The following is a 23,338-nucleotide window of genomic DNA, read 5'->3' as shown; positions in this document are numbered from 1 at the left end:
AGGTAGATGTGGACAAGTCTTCTTTTTCTCTTCCTGCCTTTCCTACCCCTTTCTTTCCCCCTCCCCTGCTTGGTTCTCCTTTATCTGTCTTCTCTCCAGACCTCTGGCTGTAGCCCACATGTCCTGACCCCTGGCTGCGGAGTTCACCTCAGGAGGAACATTGGCAGCTATGAAAACTTACAACGGTGACAACAAGGAGGACAAGAGGAGAGGGAAGAATGGGAGAGGGCTCCAGGCTTGCAGCTCTGAGCTGCCACCCACCTGCTTCCCTCTGCTGTCTCAAAAGAACTGGGGAATGGCTTCCTTTCCAGCTCCTGCCCCTTGAGAAGTCTCACCTTCTTCAGCGTAACTGCATGAAAATCTCACCTGTACTCTCAGACTTTGATTCAGAAACTCGAGCCCACCAGTGAAGAAATGTATGTGGACAACCACTATATGGCCTCCCCAAAAACACATTTGGTGGAGGCACGCAAGCAAAGAGTTCACCTGTAAGGGCTGCTGCCTGTGGGGATCCATGGAAGGACTTTGAGGACTGTGAACCTGGGGCTTGTGATGGAGTATGGGCAGGCAATGTTCATGTGGGTGTTTAACAGATCCCAGAGGATCCATCGCTCCTTACCTCCCTATCCCAAGCCTGAACTCAAGCCCCAAGTCCCTAGCTCTGAACAAATTTCCCCATAAATTGCCGGAAGGGCATGCAGAGGGAAGGGGAGCAGAGGAGGCAGATTTACTGCTAACTTGCTTCCTGACACCTCTTTGGCCCATCCCATAAAATAACAATATCGTCACATAAATCAGATGACATCTCAGGGGACCTTACCCTTGCCCTTGCAAGGTCTTTATGGAGGAACAGGGGACATAGTTAGAGGGATCCACCTAGACTCTCCCTGACAGTCTCCCTGAGTTTCTCCATGACAGTGGACATGGATGACTCTCAGATTTGGCAGTAGCGGGAGGAAAGAACATTCATTCACCATCAGATTATAAGATAGGACCTAGTACCTCAGTGGTAGAGCCCTTGCCTACCATGCCTGGGGGAGTAGGGCAGCAGCAGGGAGAGGAATTGAACTGGTACTTTTAGCTATAATCCCTAGATGTGGGACTTCAGGTTACTTTGCCTCTCTAGGCCTTACTTTATTTTAAAAGAAAGGCAAAGAAGTTCTACCTGATGGGGTGTATGCGGAGATTTACTGAGTGTAATGCCTCAGGATATGGCAACTATCTATCACGAGGCACAAATGTTTTCCCTCATCTAGGATGCAAAACCCTATGGCATTGTTCCCAGGAGAGGGACTTCTGGGTGCTTGGCTCTGGAGAAATGACATCACCCTGTCCCCTCGTTCTCTTAGTCTCTGCCTGAGAGGGAGAAAAGCGGGGTTCCTCTCTAGTTCACAAAGTGGCTGTGAGCACGTATCTCTCCTTCTCCAAGCTGAGTCCCTTGTCATAGAACACCCCATGAAAGTCAAGGTGAGTGGACAAGAGAGAGGTACAAAAGCTCTGACTGGTACCATCCCTCACAGAGGTGGGAGGGCTCCATCCATCCGATCCCAGACAGGGCCACCCCAAAGGGACAATCCTCTGATTGCAGCCTGACAACATTCCCGTGGTCTGTGGCATGGGACTGGTCGGGGATGCCTGGGTGCCAGAGGTAGGAGCAGGGTCTTGGCCCTTGCACCCACAGAGACACCTTAGGGCGCCCCCTGCAGACCCTTAGCAGCCTTTCTCTTTTGCCCACAGTATCTTCAGACACTGGGGATACCTCCTCGATTTCCTTACTTTCCGTCCCTGCTCGCCCTCCCCCACCCTTTCATCATCTATCCTCCCACATTTCATCTTAAGATGGTTCTCTCCTGTATCCACATCTCCTTTCTCTCACAGCCTCTCCCTCCCTCTGCTGGGAACTGAACCCAGGCTCTCTGCTGGGTAAACAATCTCTCTGTCACTAAACCAACCTTCTGGTCCATTTCTTCCTTGTGTTCCCTTTCTTGGTCCTGCCAAGTTTCTTCACAGCCTGCATTTTCTTCTCTCTGGTCTAATTCAAGGAGGCCCAGCACACGTGTATGAAGACTGGGGATGGGAGTGGCTCTGGCCAGAGCCCCTGCCCTGTCTTTAGTGCAGGAGAATCAGGAGTTCACCCACAGGGCAGCTGTCAGTGCTGGGTGAATGGATGAGTAAAAGTGAGGGGGTGGGGGAGGTGAAGGTGTGGGAGGGACCATCTTTTAAGTAAAAAGGAAAGGATGGAGGGGAGAATGATGGACTGCTTAATGACAAGCCCCACCCAGGTACCTCAGCCAGGGTACCCAGTTCTCCTGCCTCCCTCCATCCATCCTGAGCCCCAGTGCCATCCCAGGAGCTGTTTTCACCAGCAAGGCCCATTTGCTTCTCTGATCTTCTGGGCAAACCAGAGAACAGGAGGTCCCTCAGCTCCTGGACCACAGGTTCAGCCCTCCTTACCTCCCATTGAGGGGCAGCTGGGATGAGGACCCTGGCAACCTGCTCACAGAGTGATGTCTGGGCAGATTAGAGCCCCAGAGCCAGCAGACCTTTTAGGAGGCCTTTGTGGGGGAGGAGAAGGGGATTTTCCATTCTCTGAGCAACTGGATTACACAGTCAGGGGATCAGGGAGGAACTAGCTGCTTAAGCTGCTGCCTCGTGGCCCAGCCTCTGCTGTGTCTCTCAACCTCTCATTTCTCAGCAGGGATCTTAACAAGGCTTGCCCTGCCTGCTTTTGAGGTATCTTTTGTGATCCAAATAAGGTTTAGAGGCAAAACTCAGTCTCATCTCCTGGCCTGGTCCTGCAGCTCTGACACAAATGGGTGTGAGTACAAATGAAATCAGCTACCAATCCTCACTTTTCACAAAGCTCTGGAGGTGGATCCAGAAACTATGGCTCAGAGAGGTTAAGCAACTCGATCTGAGTCACACAGTAGGGCGAGATGACCAGGATGGTTTTCTGACTGTGTGGGCTTATGGGAGCAAGATCTCCTGGAGAATAAGCCACATCTATTCCAGAGTTAGAGGCTCTGTTGTCTTGCACTACAAGTTCGCCCCTGAACTTCCTGTCAGCCACCATGTGCTTTACAGTGAAGGGGAACCTTCCTCCATTTGGTCTCTGAAGTTGCAAGGGACCATAGTGGATGGGAGAAGATGGTGGAGGTCAGGCAGGTGAGGTTTGAAGAATCCTAAGTTTGGGGGCTTAGTGGTATAGCATGTGACTAGTGTTCTAAATGGGGTTTAGTCCTTAGCGTGTGCACATGCACGCGCACGCGCACGCGCACACGCACACACACACACAGAGAGAGAGAGAGAGAGAGAGAGAGAGAGAGAGAGAGAGAGAGAGAATGAGAGAATGAGAGGAAAAAAGAAATCTAAGTTTAAGGTCTAATCTCACCCTCTCTTGTGTGATTTATGTGACCTTGAACAAGCCATCTCCCCTCTCTTAGCTGCAAAATGGAGATTAAAAATATCTTTCCCAAATTATTTTGAAGACTGAATAAGACAAGGTACTGGAAAGACACCAAGTAGTACAGTACCTGCTATATATTAATTGTTCAGTAAATAACAGTAGAGGCAAAGTTCTTTAACCAGGAGCTGTGCCCATTCCCCAGAGCAGGGGCATCTGCTACATAACCTGACAGTTGGCTCTTTTCCCTAGGAGGGCAAATCCATCATGCTTAGCAACCCCTGCCCCCCCACCTGGTAGAAGGTTATTGGGGGGTCATGCCCCATACCCTGCATCCATTTTCTAGAAAGACTCTCCACATAAGAGGCCTCAAGCCCCACCCTAGCCCCATGTGGCCCCTAGAGGCCTCTTGATGACATAATGACCATCTCTGACCTTTCTGGTGGCCTGTGTTCTCTCTAGCCAGAAAATTTCTATGATCCTATGACCCCTACAAGCCCTACCCCGCTAATGGCTTTATGATCTTCCCCCATTGATTTCTCTTTGCCCTCCCTGCCCCACAGCCCCCCTTCAGTAGGTCCTCGTCAAAATAAACAACATTTATGACCAGAGCAAGATTCAAGGTCCACACTGCAAACAAATGCTGAGCCCTTTGAAGGTACCTGAGGGATCCATCATGTTCTGGGGCATCCTGGGGTGTGATGCTCCCCAGGCCCAGGGGAAGAAGGCTGAGAAGGGGCTCTCTGGCTCAAGATTTAGGACCCAAGGCTTCTGTACTGTATCTGGGCTCCCTCTTCAGTACCAGGCCCTGCAGAGGACAGGTCAGGAAGGGGAAAGAAGGACTGTGTGCACTCCTGGGGCTGAGAGGTTCCTGTGTCCAAAGCCTGACTCGGAATGTTATCCAGGGAGGAGATAAAATGAAAGGAAGAAAAAATAAAAGGCAAACGGAGTGGACAGATGCAAAAGAGCACACACAAAAGCATCACAGCCCAGACTCAACAGGGCCTTCCTCAGGCTGGACCATTAACCCAGTGCTCATCTCCACAAAGGAGCCATGTTGGTATATGCTCCTAAAGAAAAGTGGTCCAGGCTGAGACTCAGCGGTAGAACATTTGCCTAGAATAGGCAAGGTCCTGATTTCCATCTCCAATTACAAAGAAGGGAGGAAGGAAGGGAAGAAAAAAGGAGGAAAAATAAAAATTTGATCACTGTTTTTATAATGTCTGGAAAGGATGGCCAATGGAAGAAGGCAGTGGGAAAGAGACCTGGTCTTAGAAGACCTGAGAATCAACCCAAGTTAGTGATAACACTGAGGGATTTGAGGGTACTCCACACCAGGATGAACGCCTTCCTCTAAACATCCTCCAGTGGGGATAGATGGCTGCCTGAACATCCAGCGGGGGTTTGTCTCCAAGCCTCAGCCTGGCTCAGCCTCCTCCAGTGGGTTTGTTTTCAAGAGGGATGGGAACTGTTGTTAGAGGCTATTAATGTAGAATTCCCAAAGGCCTGGGTCTGAGAGCAGCTTTCCAGGACACACAGCTCAATGCTTCTTCCTTCAGCAACAGAACTGGGCCACGGGCCTGGGGGCTGCTGTTCTCTAAATCCCAGCTGGGGGAGGGAACAAGCACTCCACCCAGGATCCGTGCCTTCTCATTTTCTCTGCTAAAAATAGCATGTCATCAAAACAGGTTAGGTGAGGAATCAGACAGGAAACATGTGCCTAGCCAGAGTTACCTATCAGTAGCTATCAGTAGCGGCTTACATCATTTGCATATGTGTCATATCATTAAAATTGGATGCATGAGTCAGAGAGCCAAACAGTTTGCAAGAGATCGAAATGAAGGTATGTGGGGTTTTTTTTTTGTTTGTTTTTCCCAGGCAACTATGCTTTTTCCAAAATGATTCTCTTTCTAAATTGAAAGAATACTTTAAATGACTTTCTGTGATATCCAAGTGAATTTAGAATAACCAGTAGAGGACTTTGGAGTTGGGTATCATACTCTCCACATAGAAAGTCCTGCCAGACATAAAGTTTTAAAGGTAAAAGAACGTCAGAGAACATCTGGACCCCTGGGAGTGTTCTTTAGGGTTTTTTTTTAAATAAGATGCTAGAGATGTTGGTTGGATTGGTTTGGAGTCTGGGTACCTGGTTTGTTTTTCTTTTAAACAAACAAACAAACAAACAAACAACTTCCCTGATGATTATACTGTTGCAGCCAGGGAAGACAACCATCCATGTAGGCCAATAGATCACTTTACAGATAGACGTACATACAGCTGACCACACCAGGACAGGGGAACTGACCTGCTATTCCAATCCTTATATCTCTCTCTAGAATGTTTGTGAAATGAATTACTAAGGTGAGCAAGGTGGAACAGTATGGGCCTGTAATCTCTGCACCGGGCAAGTTTCAGCACAAATTCTAGGTCAGCCTGGTCTACTTAGTAAGACCCTCCTGAGAGAGGTAGAAGGGGTAAGGGGAAATGGAGACTTCTTGGCTTGAGGGAGGGGGGATCTGTCTACACACATCAGCCTTCCAACTCCATCTCCCTCCCCTTTGCTTTTGTGGTCTCATCAGAGCCCCGTTCCTCTAAGTTTTCCATCTTAAAGAACTCTGGATTCTTATAGGAAAAATATGTCAAACTCCCAGTTCTAAATCTGTCCATCAGCCACCAAGGGTTCCAGGACAATTCTTGTTCCTCGGCTATATAAACCAGGGGAATGAATGTCAGCATAGGGGTAGCAGTGGTGATGGTGATGTGTACACATATACAGACACATAAAGATGCTTAGATACCTGCACAGAGGCTCATCTGGTATGGGGACATAGCCTGCCTATCAGAGGATGGCCCTGAGAATGTTTACTTATGTATGGGTAAAAAAAAAAAATCAAGCCGGGTAGTGGTGGCGCATGCCTTTAATCCCAGCACTTGGGGGGCAGAGGCAGGCGGATCTCTGAGTTCGAGGCCAGCCTGGTCTACAGAGTGAGTTCCAGGACAGCAAGGGCTACACAGAGAAACCCTGTCTCGAAAAACAAAAAACAAAAAACAACAACAAAAAAATCTTCGTGTGGTTTTAGACTCCTTGATGTTTATGTAACAGGCCAAGTATGTGTTCAAAAAGTATGTGCAAATGCATTAAAGACTCTGAAATGGTACATGGACCTGGAATGGTATACAAGTGCTGAAGGTTAAATTCACATTTACATTTTCCTGTGAAAGCACACAGAAGAAGACGTGTATATGTCAGGCAGTATGTGTGTATGATGGTGCAGGTTTATGTGTGAGAGAGGTTTCTGCCTTTTCTATCATGCTTCTAAGTAATCACTGGGAAATGTATGTGTCGGGAAACAGTATCGTTCATGCTTAAATATGTCTCGGCATATATAAATGAAACATGATATTGTGCCAGGCGAGAGGCTGCATATTAGTGTTGTTTGTCACTGATAGAATTAAATAACCCATGCAAAGCCCTGGTAGCGTTTCTTACAGTTTTATTTAACACTTTTTTAGCCAAGCAGCATTTGGCCAGGGCATACACACTGCAGATTACTACAATAAATGTGAAATTGAGAGATTATAGCATATGATACATGAGAAGTATACCAGAAGAGTGTAACCAAAAGTCCCAACTGTCCCCACCTTTCCTTGGGCGGCTTCACTTTCTTTCTTCAACCCTAGTTAAGGCCCATTCCTTCACACTTCACTGGGAGGCCTCTGCATCTGTAGTAAGTGGAAACAAAAGGCCCAGTAAGGATTTAGGGCTGGGGAGAGATAAAACTCCAGGCTCTGGGTCTGGAATGTGTCTGCTCCTCCTAGTCTGACAGAAGCAGGCCCAAATTCCAGTTTGAGGAAAAGAGGAAGACCAACCCAAGCAACCTCACAGCTTCTGCAAGCCCTTGGCCTGGCTGGCAGAGCTACTCACTCAGAAGAGGGAATACACATCCCATTTATCAAGTTAGTGGCAGATCTTTCCTGGGAAGATGCATCAAACCAGGTCCCTGCTTCTTTTGTTTAAGGAGATATTATATCCTTGAGGTGGCTCAAATGAGAACAAGTTTGCACCCAGGCACAGACCTGCCAGCTCACCTTTAAGAATGAAGGTTGAAGGCCCAGAATGCTGGTATATATACCTTTAATCCCAGTACTCCAGAGGCAAAGGCAGGTAGATCTCTGAGTTCCAGGACAGCCAGGGCTACACAGAGAAACCCTGTCTTGAAAGACAAAACCAAACCAAACAAAGAATGAAGGCTGGTCAGATAACTTGGATACAAGCTGTTTGCCCGAGGCTAAGCAAAGCTGGTTAGTTGGGAAAGCAGGGTCCCCATTTGAAAGGCCAAACTCGGGTCTGAATAAGAATGTTCTGGAAGAAGAGCTTACCAGCCATTGACACTGAAGGGAAATCACATTTTATCCCGGAGAAGATAACTATATGACACTTGCAGGTTGTTCCAGATTTGCCCAGGACTCAACATGGAAGCTCAGTGTTCTCCTTCATGCCCTGTTGCTAACATCCCTGGGTTCCATTTTGGTAAGACTGATCCATAGAACCCCTCCCTCTGCCCATCTTCCTGACCTTGAAGTTTCTCTGCCTTGAAGTTGTCCTATGCAAACATCCCAGCACTATGAGGCCAGGGAGGCTAAACCTAATCTGAGTAGTAATTGGACTCACCCCTACTCTGCAAATACAATTAATACCAGCTAAGTAGTCACCGGCACTATCTTCTCTGACAGCCTCCAGCCTCTCTCCATCAGCAGGGATAGCAGCCAACCTGAGTGGGAACAGCACCACAGAATACCATTGTCATCCTCACACTGCTGAGGTCCAGAGATTGGTCCTGAGAAAATAAGGAAAAGAAGAAAAAGAAGTAAATAAGTCTCCCTAATGTTTGGATTCAAAGTGTGAACAGTACAAAGTAATATTCACAGACACACACACACACACACACACACACACACGCAGAGAGAGAGAGAGCTATACATACAAAGACACAGAGAGACAGAGAGACACACAGATACACACACATACACACACACACAGATACACACACACACACACTCCACAAAGACAAAATGATGAATCATCTCTATGACTGAGCATCCTAGCATTAGGTAATATTCTCAGAGGCCCAAGGTTTTCAGCCAAATCCCAGGTCTAAGCACAAGGACACTGCATAAATCCTTCCCCTTATGAAAGGCTAGTTTGAGCAGATGGGACCACTCTTAAGTAAACTGGAGAGCCCTCCCTTTGCCTGACTCAAAAGGAGAAGCAGGGGGCTGGCCCTCCTATCCTGGGAGCAGGAAGCTGGCCTGGTGGCAGAGGCCTGAAGCTGTTAATTCTGCCCCTCTTGTTCACATCTCCAACGTATCTCTCTGGGGGAAGGTATCCATCCCTTTGACCACACAATCCGACCTCCCCTCCCTAAGGGGAGGTCAGGCTGGAGGAAGCTGCTGCTGAACAAGTGGTGGCCAGAGGTGAGAAATCAAAAGGAGCTCAGAGAGCTGACCCAGCAGGAGGAGGTGCAAAGCATGGACTCCTCCACCACAGTTTATCTCCAGACTGAATCTGGGGATGTCACCTCACAGATACCCCACTTACTGATAACCACCTCATTAACATTTATTAAACAAAATATTCTAGTGAAGAAGAAGAAGGAGATAGGGAACTAAGCATTCCGTGGAGGTAGAGGACATCTCAGTTCTGTCCACCCTCAACCTACATAGCACCAACTGCCACCCCAGGCCCTGCCCCTTTCCCCAGGTGTGTCAGGAAGACACAAGGCAGGTGGATGAAGAAAGAGACAGACTCAGGCACCCCAGGTGCTCAACAAGAAATGCACAGACTGTGAAATTACACCAGGGCTGGACAACTTACCACCACGCATGAACCCTTGGGGTACTGAAATAATTAACTTGCTAATCAGCTACACCTTGCTCTTTCTATTCTCCCTGGAAAAACAAAAAATGCAAATTGTCTTCCTGTGTCAGTCACTTGGAAACAAATAATGCTTTTGAAGAAACACACCCTCTGTTCACTGCACAGACTGAAATGGGTCCTGGTGTGTCTCGCTGCTCCCCCTTGACCCACCACTGCCCACCAGGCTTCCGAGAGCACAGAGACAGAATGTTTTTGGAGATGCAGGGTTTTTCTATCCCCAGCAGAGCCTTTCCAGCTCTGCTAAGCTTTCTCGCTTGGGCCCTCTTTAGCCTGCTTGCTGACGCTAAACAGCCAAGATCCGTGTGGAGAAAGGAGGATTGATTAGAATCTCTGGCATTGGTCCGGCTTTAGTGGTTACAAAGTATTTTCACACATTATCTCATTCGGTCAGAGGAAGTCAGATCTGGAAAGGACCTCAACAATCAGTCCCAAACACCTGTATACAGGCAGGGAAACTGAGGCCCAGAAAGGTTAACTAGCTTCTTCAAAAGCTGAGTGGCAGTGTGATCAGGTAGCAAGGCTCATTTTCTAGAACACTTGTGTTGCCTGAGATGCTCTGAAACGGATCGAAGAACATACTGGCTTTTTGCTTTGCAATAGATATAAACCAACACATCAAACAATTAGCAAGACATGAAAATGAATCCAAGTTACTCCTATAAGCAATGCCCTCTGAAAGGGTGAAAGGAGAGGCTCACAAGGAGAGAAGCTAGTGAGCCTAGTCCAGAGTAGGCATGTCAAAGACTCTCCCCTACACCACCACCATCTTTCTATGCACCACCATCCCATCTCCTGGGGTTTAAAGATGTGAATATTATACACTTTGAGGTTTGAGGATTAATGTGGGACAAGTGGGCAGAAAGGAGCTTTCCCAGGGTTCTAACCTGGTAGCTACACCAAAGGGTTCACAGCATAATGAGTCTGTGTGTCCACACAAGACATGAAATGTGGCATTGGAAAACACACACCTTGATCCTGGTACAGATCAGATAATTTACAAATTAATGGCTCTTTCCCTCCAAGGCTCTGAAAAGGTTTACAAAATATCTTTCTGAAGAAGGAGACATGAGGATAAAAGATGGACAGCAGAAATATAAATAGGGCAAAAGAAGCCACACAGACACAGTTCTGCCAGGAACACATTTCCCAGTGAGTGGCACGTGTGTTCAGTCTTCCTTTGCTTCTCCAGGCTTTAAATTTAAAGATAAGACCTGGTGGGTCCTTAGATGCCTGGTCTATTTACAGATGTATTTATAAACATGCAAGACACCATTTTTAGGTTCCAGGTTGCTAATTCATCACTTCTCACCTCTTCATCTGCCTCCTAAAACAAGTCTCCTTTTGACTGTTAGTGGAAGCCCTGCCTGCCCCATTGCCCAAGCCGCTTGGAAGGTAAGCGGTTCCTTTGTGTGTTCGTTTATTACTAAGCCCAACTCTTTTCCCTCTAAAACTCCTTCTTCTCCCTGTTGAGCTGACCATGCTTGTGGATTTATGAAGAGAGATGTTTTAGCAGAAATCCCCCAGAGTGTCCCATCAGCCCTAAATCCCAGGCCCGCTCACCCCCCCCCCAAGACCCCATGACACACAGCATGCCAACACGGCTTCCTCTTGCCTATGCATTAGCCATCCATTGTGGCAACCTGACATCTCTCACACATAAAACCGTAAGAGAGAAATAAAATATCTGTCTCTTGGCGAAAATAAAGCTTTGCCTCCCTCCTGATGTATAGGATATAAAATAAAGCCGCGGCTCCAATAGTGGCTTTTCCTTATGCTGGAGTTGCCTTTGCACACACGGAGACAATGAAGACGGATGGTTTGGGACGAGGCCCAGCCTCCTGGGGCCACCTTCACCCTCTTTTATTATAGTCTCTCTCCACCTCCCTGCCTTTTTTCTTTCTTCTTCACTTTCTTTCCTTTCTGGTTTCTATTTGCCTTTTATATGCCCTTCTCTTTCTCCATCTTAAAATTTAATTCCTTCCTCTCCTCTCTTTCTTCTCTCTCTCCTCTCTTAAAGCATGACAGCAATGGTGAGAAGCAAGTGTCTCACAATCTCTACCATGCCATCCACCTCTCTTGGTCTTCCCATCACCCTCAACTCTCTCTCTTGGATCTCTAGTCCATATAAGTAATTCTGCTGTTACTGCTTGAGGGGACTTGCTTTGGTCAAATGTACAAATGCCCCCAAGGGTCAATTAAGAATTGTGTTTAGTGAAGCTGTTGGTTGATTTTTGTTTGCTTGTTTCTGTTTTGCCCTAGGAAGCTGTGTCCCCTCCACCCTAGTCTCTGAATCTTTTTCCTTAGCCTCTGAGGAGGTCAACAGAGCAATGCTTTGACCTCTCAGAGACTACAGCGGACAGCCGACTTTCACATCCCAAAGCCTGGAAGCCTCATCAACAGGCTCACAGGAGACCTTGGGTCCCTTCAGCCAACTCAGCCACCAGATGACAGATCAGTCCTCTGTTTCTGCTCCAAGGTCCGGAGACCTGAGGGTGCACAGTAAGCTTTTCCCATGCCACATACTCTAGCACTGTCACAGAAGCCCAGAAGCTACCTGCCTTCTTACTCCTTACACATTCTTCCCTACCCAGCAGGAACCACTTCAGTCTCCCTTGGTCCCCAGAGACCTCCCCCTTGCCACATGACAACTGCTCTGCAGACTTCCATGTCTGAGTGAGTTTATATAGCTCTACAAGTTTTCTCTCATCTTTGGTCTAGCCTTATCCTTTCTACTAGGGTCTTTTCATCCTTCCCAAACTGTTTGGCACCTATGCTAAACCTCTCTAGCTCTGTCAGGGACTGAGGATACATCCATCCCTCTCTAGCTCTGTCAGGGACTGAGGATACATCCATCCCCGGTCCTGGAAGAATAAACAGTCACTCATGACCTCTCCTGGGGGAAGAACAGGAGAGGCAGAGCTGCAGACAGCCATGTGGGCTATGTCTAGCAGAGGGGTAGTGGGTGGCTTCCAGCTGAGACTTTAAGTCCCAGGTGCAGATCTGTGGAAGGCCCTCAGTGTGGGGGATCTGGCCACTCTATGCCAAGACCTTTGTTAGCATTGCCCCAAACTTAGACAGGCAAGGCAGTAACATCCATTGAACTCTGTCCAAAAAAGAGGGAGGTCCTGAGGATACCAGCTTAGAGCTGCCAACTTCAGGACAAACCCATTTTTAGTCCCAAAGGCTGTTAGCTTTGGGATCTCTCTCCCTCCCTCCCCTCCCACCTTATATCTCTCCAGATATCAGCAGTGACCACCACCATTAGGTAAGGGGAGAGAGTCAATTAGTGACAGGATTAATTACTCTGAGGCAGGAGCCCCGTTTGTCTTCCTTACCGGTGCAAGTGTGTGCTCAAACAGAGGAACATGGGCACGCACCCAAATACACATTGTTGTCACGCTGTCTTAGACGTTTTATTTATTTGTTGGATTCCTGCCCAGTGCTGCTCACACACTTTCCACAGGCGCTAAGTCTCCCACCAAACAGACTCCAATCTCCTTTACTCCAGCCCAGGAATGTGCCTGTCATACACACAGCACACCCAGATCCCAGTGGAAGACCCTGGCTGGGAGCTTCAGGATTCTCTACTTTTAGCTTCTCTCCACTTTTTTTTTTTTAAGACTGTCTTATTCTGTACCTCAGGCTAGCCTGAATATCACTGAGTAGTACCCTTGAACTCAAGCACTGGGGTTACAGTAGTGTACCACGACAAAGAGCGGATTTTCCATTTCTTTGCTTCACTCTTTCGTGTGATTCTCTCGACACACATCCTCATGCTCTTTCTGTATGCCTTCTCTTCTTTCCGCCCTTCCCATTCACTTCTGTCTCCTATGCACCCTGTCTCCCTTCTGCGATGACCATTGCTCAGCAGCGACTGAGATCAGCGAGCTCAATCTCGTAGCTCTAACTGCTCCCCATTCCATGCTCAGAGTCCCCCAAACCCTCACTCTGGATTGTTTACCCAGGTCAGGTGCACACCAGGACACCAGGCCAGACCGCCGGATACTGTCCTTTCTTGGCTTCGCGGTCCCTCCCCTATCACTGTCCAAGCTTGGCTTGAAAAAAGCCGCGAAGAGCAAAGCACGCTCCGGGGCATAGTTGCAAGGCCCACTTCCCCCAACTTCTCACCTTCGATAAAGCAGTGATGGGGAGCAGGCGCCCTTGCTTGAATTGGGATTTCTGTCTGGGAAAGTGTACAGAATAACAATCCGCCCCCTCTCCTACAACTCCCTTACTATGTGTTCAGGGGAGACACAATGATATAAACTGCTTATTAAGAGAGAGTACATCGGGAGAGGGAGAAGGGAAAAAAAGAGGCGGGGGACAGTGGATCAGAGAAGACTCCAGCTGAGCAGTTCCCTGTATTGCATAAGCTAAGGCTTCACAGGTCTGTGCAGAGTTTGTGTAGCCTCCAGATAGCATAGGGTTCTGAGTGCATCTAGCTAGCCCCTTCCTTCCTCCCCCTAGACCCGTAGTGCTGGATACGCGGGGTTTTGTGGCTGGTAGCCCTTGGAGCCTGCAGTCGCGCGGCCTCCTCGCCCTTTCCTGGGGACCATAATCTGGACTAGAAGAGAGAGCAGCTTCGCTGGGAATTAAATAGCAGCCAACAGTGACTAAGAAAGAGCGGTCCTTGTTTTGGTGGGGTGGAGGATAGGGATTCAAAGGCTCTTGACTCAGGAGGCAAGGAAGAACAGCGGATGTCTGAGCGGGGAGGACTGGCCAGCCCCATTTCTGAGACACGGTGTCTCCGTCCTTATAAGCTGATTTTTGAGAATCTTCTCAGAAGACAAACCTCGGTTGCGGAAGCCACTCTTTGAGTCCTCTGGGGGCTTTTCTCACAGTGCGTTGGGAGTCGGGTGGTGGAGACTCTGTGATAGCTCTGTGGTCGCTGAATGATGACAAGGCGTTCAAACTGGATCTCTGGACACCCGCCGGGTATGAATGGAGGAGGGTCTATGTGACTTTGAAGGATGGAAGGTAGGAAAACGGGTCTACTTGAGATCGTGGACTGCTCAGTGGTGTAGGTGGGGAGGGAAGGTTGGGAATCGTCAGAGGTCATACATACGCAGAGCAGAGCTCAGTGGGTTCGGAGATGGATTTAGAAAGCTGGGTCAGTTTTCTCTCCTTGTCTCTACTACTGATTACATTTCAAAATAAGAGCTCAATGGAACTGGTGGTGGCGGGGTTGTTAATTGTGTGTTCTGTCACTGTGAAAGCATTAAATCCAGATTTTAAACATAAAATCAAGGAACCAAGAGACACACCTTGCACTACGCTCTTACACACACACACACACACACACAGAGAGAGAGAGAGAGAGAGAGAGAGAGAGAGAGAGAGAGAGAGAGAGCGCCAGGATTGACTCTCAGGACACCAAGACAAGCAGAACACTATGCCCTAGTACCAGTCTTCACCCCAACTCCCGTTCTCTAAAGGAGGCCCTGTCTCCCATATCTGTGTCTCAAAGTCATCGCACCCTAAATTACTTAAACAATCTCCCCTCGACTACCAAAGTCGGAAAAGGCAGGCAATGGAGTACAGTGTCGCCCTACAGGTTCCAGCGACAGTAATTTCCTAGTCCCTCCCTCCCAGGCCCCTCTGTTTTGCATGTGAAGTAGCCCAGCAGCCCGGGGTGTGAGCCGCTGGTGACCTGGGCGACTCAGAGATTCCCAAGAGGGGCTGTTGAGTTCAAGGAGATAGCATCTAGTTCTGGAACCGTTAGAAATCCAGAGCGTGGGGAACAACGGCCTCCTTCTTTTGGGTAGCCCTTGGGAGTCGTCGGGATAACAGGATCTAGCGCTCCTGACTTGGCTCTTCCTGGGGTGTCAGAATGCTGGTTATTAATCCACTTGTTCTAAGAAGTATTGGGTCCGCAGGAAGATCGCGGCGCTCTGTCTAAACCTGCAGAGCTCGCCCGTTAGATGGGAAGGCCTCTTCTTGCTCAGCCCTAAGTCTAAGCCTAGGAAAGACCGGGAGAGGAATTGATGCTTGAGAACTATTGGCTGCGCTACTTTGGTCCACAACTGCTCCACGCGAGTGCATAGGTGGCCAGGGGTACCGAAAATGCTTTAGAGGTCCCGCACTTAGAGGTCGGGGGGCTAGGGAGTGGGAGCAAATCTCTAAGGAGGCGTGTGAAGCAGGCCGTGGCGGGTTGGATTTACAAGGCAAAGATCATGAGGGTGGGAAGGCCAGAGCTGCTGAAGAGCTTCGGGGTTGCCAGGAGGTGCAAAAGAGAGCAGAAAAGGGGTCGTTGGCACAGTCCTTAAAAAAAAAAAAAAACCAACAACGCCATCAAACAAAAGCTAGATTCTTGGCAGCTTCTCTCTTCGCTGGAAGAGGGTATTGTGTTTGTGGATTCGGATTCACTGCTAGTCCAACTGCATTTATGCGTGTTTTTTCTCCTAATTTAGCTATGTGGAAGATCTGCTAAGCTCATCGATGAAATAACTCAAAAGGCAGATTCTGAAATACCGTCTAGATTTGGTTGCAGGGTCACCCTTATTTCCTTCCAAATTTGATCAAATGGGCCTTCCTAGCACCTCCCTCAAGAGCAAAAGCGGCATCGCTTTGAGATAAATTTGGGTTAAGCTTAGGGGGGAAAATCGCTACTGTTAACTTGAGTGCTCCTGGCAATTAGACTACTCTTAAAGCGCAAGACCTTAGGACCAGCATCGATTCCCACACCTAGGCAGTTTCGCCGCGGTCTCCCAAAGACGGTGGTCAGGAGTTTACATCGTGGACAGAATTAGGAAAGTCTAATATCCCTAAGGAATAAACTCTGGTAGGTCCGTTGATGTCTGAAGAAACGAAATTGCTCGAAGCCTGGAAAAGGGACGACCGGTCTGGGAGCCAGGCATATTCCATCAGTGCGCCACACGCCTCCGTCCCCTGCAGCCACGGTGCAGTACCCCGTTGCTACCACCTCCCCCAGCTGCGGGAGCCCCGCGATTTCCCACCTAGTCATTTGTTTTTGTTTGTAAAAGGTGTCTCCGGATCACAATTTTCTCACAACTTCTCGCCAGAGTTGCAGCTCCTCACCCGAAGCGCTTCCCCACCCACTCCTTTTCCCACCCTGGCGCCGGGCCTCCGGTATCCCCCGCCCCCATCAGGAAATCGCCCGAATCAACTTTCCAAGAGAGCGCAGCGGGAGATCGACACTCGTGTCTCCTAGACTCCCTGCCGGGTGGACTTTGGATGGACTGGGGGAGGGGGCACCGAAACAGAGACAGAAGGCGAGATTAAGCTGCCAAGCGCCCCCTACCTCTCCATAGACTCGGGCTATGCCGGGGGCAATTTCCAGGCCAAAAGAGCAAGGGGCGGGCTATCAACACCTAGTGAATTGCAAAGCCAGTGTACTAGGACCTCCCAAGCTTCCGATCTAGTTGAAATCTAATCCCAACAAGACTTTTTAAATATATAGGTTTGCCTTTACCCCCCACCCCCACCTAGAACTCGGACTTCTTCCGCGCTTTCTTTCCGCGCTTCCTCCCGCCTACTGTCACTCCCTAAGGCCGAAACCGACTACTTACCAAACCTGGAAGAGGCCAGGACATCTCACTGCTAGTCGCCGGCACCGCGCGGGCCCGCCGCCACTGATCCTCTAAACGCGGTCTCCCCGCATTCTCCCCGGCTGGGGGGGACGCAGAATGGTTTACAGAGGGACCGCGAGGCGCTGATTGGTCGCAGGCTGCCGTGACGTCGGCGGGCGCTGCATTAAGGCGAGGGGGCTTCCAGGGCTCAGCCAACAGCCAGGAGCAGTGACCGAGCCGCTGGAGCTGGGGAGAGACGCGCCGAAGACTGGGCCCGGAGACCAGGGACGCGCGCCCGGGGAGAGCCAACAGGGAACCCGCGGGCGGGACAGCGACGCCGGCAATCCGCGCCGAACTGTTCCAGTCGCTGTCCTTCTATAGCCGCAGCACCAGGACATTCTAAAGCTCTCCAGGACGCCCCCTCCCCCTGGCTTCTTGCGTGGACCAAGGAAAAGAAAAAGGGAGGGAAAAAGAAAGAAAAGAGACTAGAAAGAAAACCCAGATTTGCCACCGCACAAAAAAAGAGAGGGGCAAGGAAAAAAAAAAGTCGAGCGACTGCGGGGCCGGAACACAGGCAGCGGGAGCGTGGGCCGAGCGATGCGGGGCTGCGCGCCCAAGCGGCCGCGAGTTGTGACTGAAGCCAGGATGCTCGGCCAGGCGCAGTGAAGAGCCAGACCGCGTTGTCTCCCCTGAAGGAGTCCAAGCGCAGGGAGGGCCGCTCCGAGGACGCGGCAGGCTGCCTGGCAGGCCACCGGCCGAGGTGACAGGGCTGGGGCGGTGGGGAGCGAGCGAGTGTGTCCGGCTGCGTCCGCCCGAAGTTGCCCCTTTCCGTTTTTGACTGGCACAAAAAAGAAAACTCTCCAAGGGGGGGGGGGATACTTAAGCAACAACTACAATCAACAAAATATCCTACCCAGCCCGCCATCTCCCTCACCCCTCGGCCTGCCCCCACCCCTCCCCAGGCCCAGCGCGGGCGCCCAGAGCGTCCCGACTCGCTGCAAGAAGTCGGCAATGTAGGATCCAAAGCTTTCTACTCCCGTGTTCTTTTCTTTCCGTGTTTTTTTTTTAAAGGGGAAAACCCGGTGGTGGGCAGTCTGACACGCACACAACCTGCCTTCATACTCTGACAAAAGCAGATGCACTTTGACTTCTGACAGCTCTACCTCAAGCTGGAGAGAACCCAGCTTTCCCGAATCTTGAGCTCTTGTCTTCCTTTTCGTCTGTTTCCATTTTATTTATTTACGTCCCTCCGCCTCTCTCGGTGACCTTCACTCCTTCGCGGGCTTTGGGCAGAAGAGCCGCTTTCTTGTCCGCTTGAGACTGATTTTCCTCTGCTGGTGAGCTGAGGTGGCGTTGCTCCACCCCGCTGCCCCGGGACTCCCGGGCTGCCCAATACCAGCCTGGTCTCTCCCCCTTTTGATTTGCCATTACGGGTTTTTTGTTTTTGTTTTTGTTTTTGTTTTTTTTGCTTGCCAGACCAGAGCGGGTTTCTTGTTTTTGGAGGAGCTGGTTGTCTTCAGAAGTCGTTCCCTCGACTCTAATTGCCCTGTCGCTCCGGGCCTCACCGGACCAAACCAAAGACCATGGTGCACTGTGCGGGCTGCAAAAGGCCCATCCTGGACCGTTTCCTATTGAACGTGCTGGACAGGGCCTGGCATGTCAAGTGCGTCCAGTGTTGTGAATGTAAATGCAACCTGACCGAGAAGTGCTTCTCCCGGGAAGGCAAGCTCTACTGTAAAAACGACTTCTTCCGGTGAGTACTTCCCTCCCGCGTCTCTGCTGCTCCCTCTTCACCGGCCTTTCCTGGCCAGGTTCTAATCAGAGGTCTGTGTGGCTATGGCAGCCGCGTAAGGAGCTGCCTTTCACTAAGGCAGTCAAGTCCTTCCCACTTCTTTCTACCTTTTTAGGAAGCCGGCATGCTGAAATAGCTGTAGTGCTTGGTTCTGGATAATGTAGTCCAGGTTTGGCTGCCCGCTCCTGGGAAGAAAAGGTCTGAACCGGCTTGAGCTCAGAAACCCTTCCAAGCCGGGGGAGTAGAGCAGTTTCAGGGTTGCAGCTTCTGCTTGTCTTTTCCGGAGCTAAGCTCTCCAGCAACCAAACGCATTTTCCCAGATTGCTGGTCTTCCAAGTTGAGCTCCAGCTTTATTCCAGTCACTGCCTTTTACTCTTTGAGAGGTCTTGTCGAAACTAGAGTCCCTGTGTCCCAGAAAGCCACAATACAGAGCCCGACCTTGAGGGCAATCCTGCATGCCTAGGGGTCTCCAAACATGGATTGGCTTCTAAGCATAGACCTGGGAGAACTGTACCGCTCTTCTTTGGCCTCGGTCCAATGCCCAGGCTCCTCTTCGTGCCTTTTCAGCCAATGCCCCACCAGGAAGACCACCTCCTGGCGGACACGCGGCTCGTTAGAACCGGGAAAATTCTCTTCTGTTTAGCATTTTACATGCATTTTCTTAAACTAATTGTCCCGATCACAACTCAACAAAGAATGGCTTCAAATGTAAACTATATTTCCCACTGATTTGAAATCCCATACTTTACTCTGCTCTTTTGGTCTTGGTTTTTGAGACTAGCTCAAATCTGGGAGAGTTCGAAGCTACACTGCCTCCTTTTGCCCAAAGGCCGTGGAAGCGCAGTCCCCAGTGGCGATTCAGGATGCGCGCGGCTTGTGTTTGCGAAGAAGCCCCGGAAGCAAAGATTGGTGCAATCTGCTGCTGAGGAAAGGCTGAGTTTTGGATCTTCCGCAGACTGCTAGGGTTTTTACTTTGCAAGGCTGAATCCGAGCCTGAGATCCTAAGCCACGTCGGCTTGCGGGGCCGTGGGGCCCTCGAGGCCTTGCTAACGGCAACGCTCAGCAGGGCACCTAAAGCCTGCTCAACCCGGCGTCAGCTCCCGCTTGCGCCAATCTGCCAGGCTTTTGCGCAAGAACGTGGCAGCAGCCCAGCTACAGCCACCAAGGCTCTGAGAGTCAGTATTTGTTTACTCACCGCGAGATCGGACTTTGCCAAGTCTCCGCCTGAGCGCAGGTTCTTTTGTGGTGAAAGAAAGGCAAAGCTAGCGAATAGAGCGGGGCACGTAATTCTACGGAACTCTTAACTTGGATTTAATTTCTTTGACGATAACCGGGAAATGTGTAGCTCTGTTTCCCTTCTGCCCTCGTAGCCACTTCGAAGCCCTTCCTTGCGACGCTTTTTTCCTGGGGGCAATTCTAGGCATGAGGTTAGAGGTAAGGGGTAGCTTGGGCCTTCTCTCTCTAACCGAATGTATTCCCTCCTTTCTCCCTGATGTCCCGCATTCTCTCCTGTTTCCTCACTTGCTTAAAATTCTTATATTCATTCTTTCCCCCACCTCAACTTCTTCCCTGGTTATCTTTATTTCATCTGGGCTCCTATTTCTTCTTAACCCTCACCCACTCTACGCAGATGTTTCGGTACCAAATGCGCGGGCTGTGCGCAGGGCATCTCTCCAAGCGATCTGGTTCGGAGAGCGCGAAGCAAAGTGTTTCACCTTAACTGCTTCACCTGCATGATGTGTAACAAGCAGCTTTCCACCGGCGAGGAGCTCTACATCATCGACGAGAACAAGTTCGTTTGTAAAGAGGATTACCTGAGTAACAGCAGTGTCGCCAAAGAGAACAGCCTCCACTCGGGTGAGGCTAGGATTCCCAACTGGCTAGGGGGCGGGTATCGGGGAGGAAAATCCGGCAAGACCCCTGCTCACCAATCCTTTCCTTCTCCCCAGCCACCACAGGCAGTGACCCTAGTTTATCTCCGGATTCCCAAGATCCATCGCAAGATGATGCCAAGGACTCTGAAAGTGCCAATGTTTCGGATAAGGAAGGTGGTAGCAATGAGAACGATGACCAGAACCTAGGTGCCAAACGCAGGGGACCCCGGACCACGATCAAAGCCAAGCAACTGGAGACGTTGAAGGCAGCCTTTGCAGCTACACCCAAGCCCACACGCCATATCCGTGAGCAATTGGCCCAGGAGACTGGCCTCAACATGCGTGTTATCCAGGTCAGAACCCTGGTTTGTCACTCTGTCTCTCAAAGGCTCGAATGGTCACTAAGGGAACCGGAACCTAAGCTGAGCCCGGGAGAGTCCAGCGTTCTTAAGCTTGGGGAAGAAGTAACTAGGGCCAGGAAAAGGCTGGAAAGGGCTAGGAAAATTGGAATGTGAGAAAAAACCCACAGAGACAGAGGCGGTAGTGGCTAAATGGGAGGGAGCGGCTTGGGAGCTCAGGATAAATTTGGAGGAAAGCACAAGGTCCAACACTACACTGACAACAGCTAGCATTCATCTTTCTGTACTCATCCTGTCCCTCTCTCACCCTTTAGGAGCCAGTTGTGGGCTCCAGAGTCATTCCATTCTGGTTTCTGCATAACAAGCTCTCCTCTAATTCCTCAACCCCAAATTTGTTAGTTTTGTGGCCCAGTTAGAAAAGCCTCAGAGCAGAGACTTGCTCTCCCCATGTAGATAGGACACCATGGATTGAAGGAGAGGTGGTTTTTCAGCTCTGGAGTAAGACGGGAAGGCTAAGCCATCTGCAGATAGCTGGGCCTCTGCATTGGGCAGGGGCCAGATAGAGTGTGGCTCAGGCACTAGGACTTTGGCCTTACCTGTGCTATGTGTCTAATCAGAGTGCCTGGAGGCCAGGTGAGAGTGTGGGTAAATATGTCTGGGAGGCTGATTGTGCCTACCCTAGTGCTGGAAAAGGGCAGTCTCTGGGAGATTGTGTGAACCTGTGCCCATGAATGTGGGGTTGTGTGTCTGTCACTATTGGTGAGAGGCTGTGGCTAAATATGGTTGGCACTTGGAGATTGTATGTGGGTATGAAAAGCAGATTGTGGGTTTTGGTGTCACTCCGCTTGGGAAACAAGCAGCAAGAGGCTTTATGAATCTCCGTCACTATCATGATATGGGGTAGGGGCTACAAGAGACCCTGAAATGGTAGTGACAGTATCTTGGAGCGTTTCAATATCTATGATTCCTAAGACAACGCAATGCGAAAAACGTGACTGTTGGAAATAGTGGAACTGCAAAGTCAGACAAGGCAGTGGTCTCCCTCAGACCCTCTTCTTGGGAATCCTGCACATCCTTAGCCTGGCCCCACTCAGAGACCAACACACACCCGCGCGCTTACACACACACACACACACACACACACACACACACACACACAAACGCCCCCCTCCCCTCCAACTAGCTGGGCCGGGTTGTACACCGGCTGCCCAGTGGAGTTTCCACGGTCTGACTTTGTGCCTGTGTGCTTCAGGTCTGGTTCCAGAATCGACGCTCCAAGGAGCGGAGGATGAAGCAGCTAAGCGCGCTGGGCGCGCGGCGCCACGCCTTTTTCCGAAGTCCTCGCCGGATGCGGCCGCTGGTGGACCGCCTGGAGCCAGGGGAACTCATCCCCAATGGCCCCTTCTCCTTTTACGGAGGTGAGTGGCAAGGCGGTGCCCGGGCCGTGCGGGCTTCGCTGGATCCGGGTGGCAGTGCGGGAGGTACCTCTTGCTTTCTGTGGAGGTGTAAGGGCGAAGGCTGGAGAGCAAGTCAAAGGATATGACTGAAGTCCCAACCCCGTTGAGAAGAGGGTCCCCGGTAGGGAGCAGCTCCGAGTTTTGTGCCAAGTCTCCATACTGCTCCGGTGTCCCACAAACAGCCAGTTTCCCGAGCTACCGAGCGATACTCGCTGGCAAGCCTACCTTTGTGGGTGCTAGTAGACCCGGGGTTGCACCTGATAGCCTTCCCTTCGTTCTTCTTACTGGTCCGCAGATTACCAGAGTGAGTACTACGGTCCTGGAGGCAACTACGACTTCTTCCCGCAAGGACCGCCATCCTCGCAGGCCCAGACGCCAGTGGATCTACCCTTTGTGCCATCATCTGGACCTTCGGGGACGCCACTTGGAGGTCTGGACCACCCGCTGCCTGGCCACCACCCTTCCAGTGAGGCGCAGCGATTCACTGACATCCTGGCACACCCACCGGGGGACTCGCCTAGTCCTGAGCCCAGCTTGCCCGGGCCTCTCCACTCCATGTCAGCGGAGGTCTTCGGGCCCAGTCCACCTTTCTCATCGCTGTCGGTCAATGGTGGAGCCAGCTATGGGAACCACTTGTCTCACCCTCCTGAAATGAACGAGGCAGCCGTGTGGTAGCGGGGTCTCGCATGGGCCACGGGAGCCGTGGTTGTATAGAGACGAGCTTTTATTTCAGAAAAATAGGAGATTAAAAAAAAAAAAACCATAAAAAATCAAGCCTCCTGCTCCACTTCCTTCAGCCTCGGGGACCATTCTTTTTGAGGAGACTGGATGGCAAAAGGGGTCCAAAATAGGATCCAAATCCTCACAGTAGAGCTGGTATATCCATACACTGGCTGGCAAAGCGCAGAACTGTGGCTCTGGAAGGGGAATTCGGAGCTATCCCTATCTTTGCGATCTGGATCTGGATCTGGATCCATGGGCAGACT

The 23,338-nt window shown here is 50.4% G+C and overlaps 1 protein-coding gene and 1 long non-coding RNA gene across 2 annotated transcripts; one reads left to right on the top strand and one right to left on the bottom strand.

Moving 5' to 3' along the window:
* Nucleotides 1-6,880: 6,880 nt before the first annotated feature.
* Nucleotides 6,881-16,949, bottom strand: LOC114625080. Its single transcript, XR_003712007.1, has 4 exons — nt 16,871-16,949; nt 10,120-10,133; nt 8,117-8,241; nt 6,881-7,126 (listed from the first exon to the last, which is right to left on the bottom strand). It is a non-coding gene; the product is annotated as an uncharacterized LOC114625080 (long non-coding RNA).
* A 1,504-nt stretch (nt 16,950-18,453) lies between these two features.
* Nucleotides 18,454-23,027, top strand: Lhx1 (LIM homeobox 1). The gene is made up of 5 exons (XM_028772495.1): nt 18,454-18,623; nt 20,293-20,519; nt 20,612-20,889; nt 22,148-22,313; nt 22,648-23,027. The coding sequence occupies exons 1-5, from the start codon at nt 18,454-18,456 to the stop codon at nt 23,025-23,027; spliced, it is 1,221 nt and encodes a 406-aa protein (XP_028628328.1).
* The last annotated feature ends 311 nt before the right edge of the window (nt 23,028-23,338 follow it).

This window comes from Grammomys surdaster, unplaced genomic scaffold (genome assembly GCF_004785775.1).
Source record: "Grammomys surdaster isolate TR1022 unplaced genomic scaffold, NIH_TR_1.0 213, whole genome shotgun sequence".
NCBI lineage: Eukaryota > Metazoa > Chordata > Mammalia > Rodentia > Muridae > Grammomys > Grammomys surdaster.
This window is presented reverse-complemented; position numbering and strand designations above follow the sequence as displayed.

Bases quoted from the DNA above. Each gene is read 5' to 3' on its own strand.
- Lhx1 (XM_028772495.1), top strand. From the start codon at position 18,454: ATGGTGCACTGTGCGGGCTGCAAAAGGCCCATCCTGGACCGTTTCCTA. The intron at 18,624-20,292 runs GTGAGTACTTCC...CACTCTACGCAG, and splicing joins TGTAAAAACGACTTCTTCCG to ATGTTTCGGTACCAAATGCG. The intron at 20,520-20,611 runs GTGAGGCTAGGA...CCTTCTCCCCAG, and splicing joins AGAGAACAGCCTCCACTCGG to CCACCACAGGCAGTGACCCT.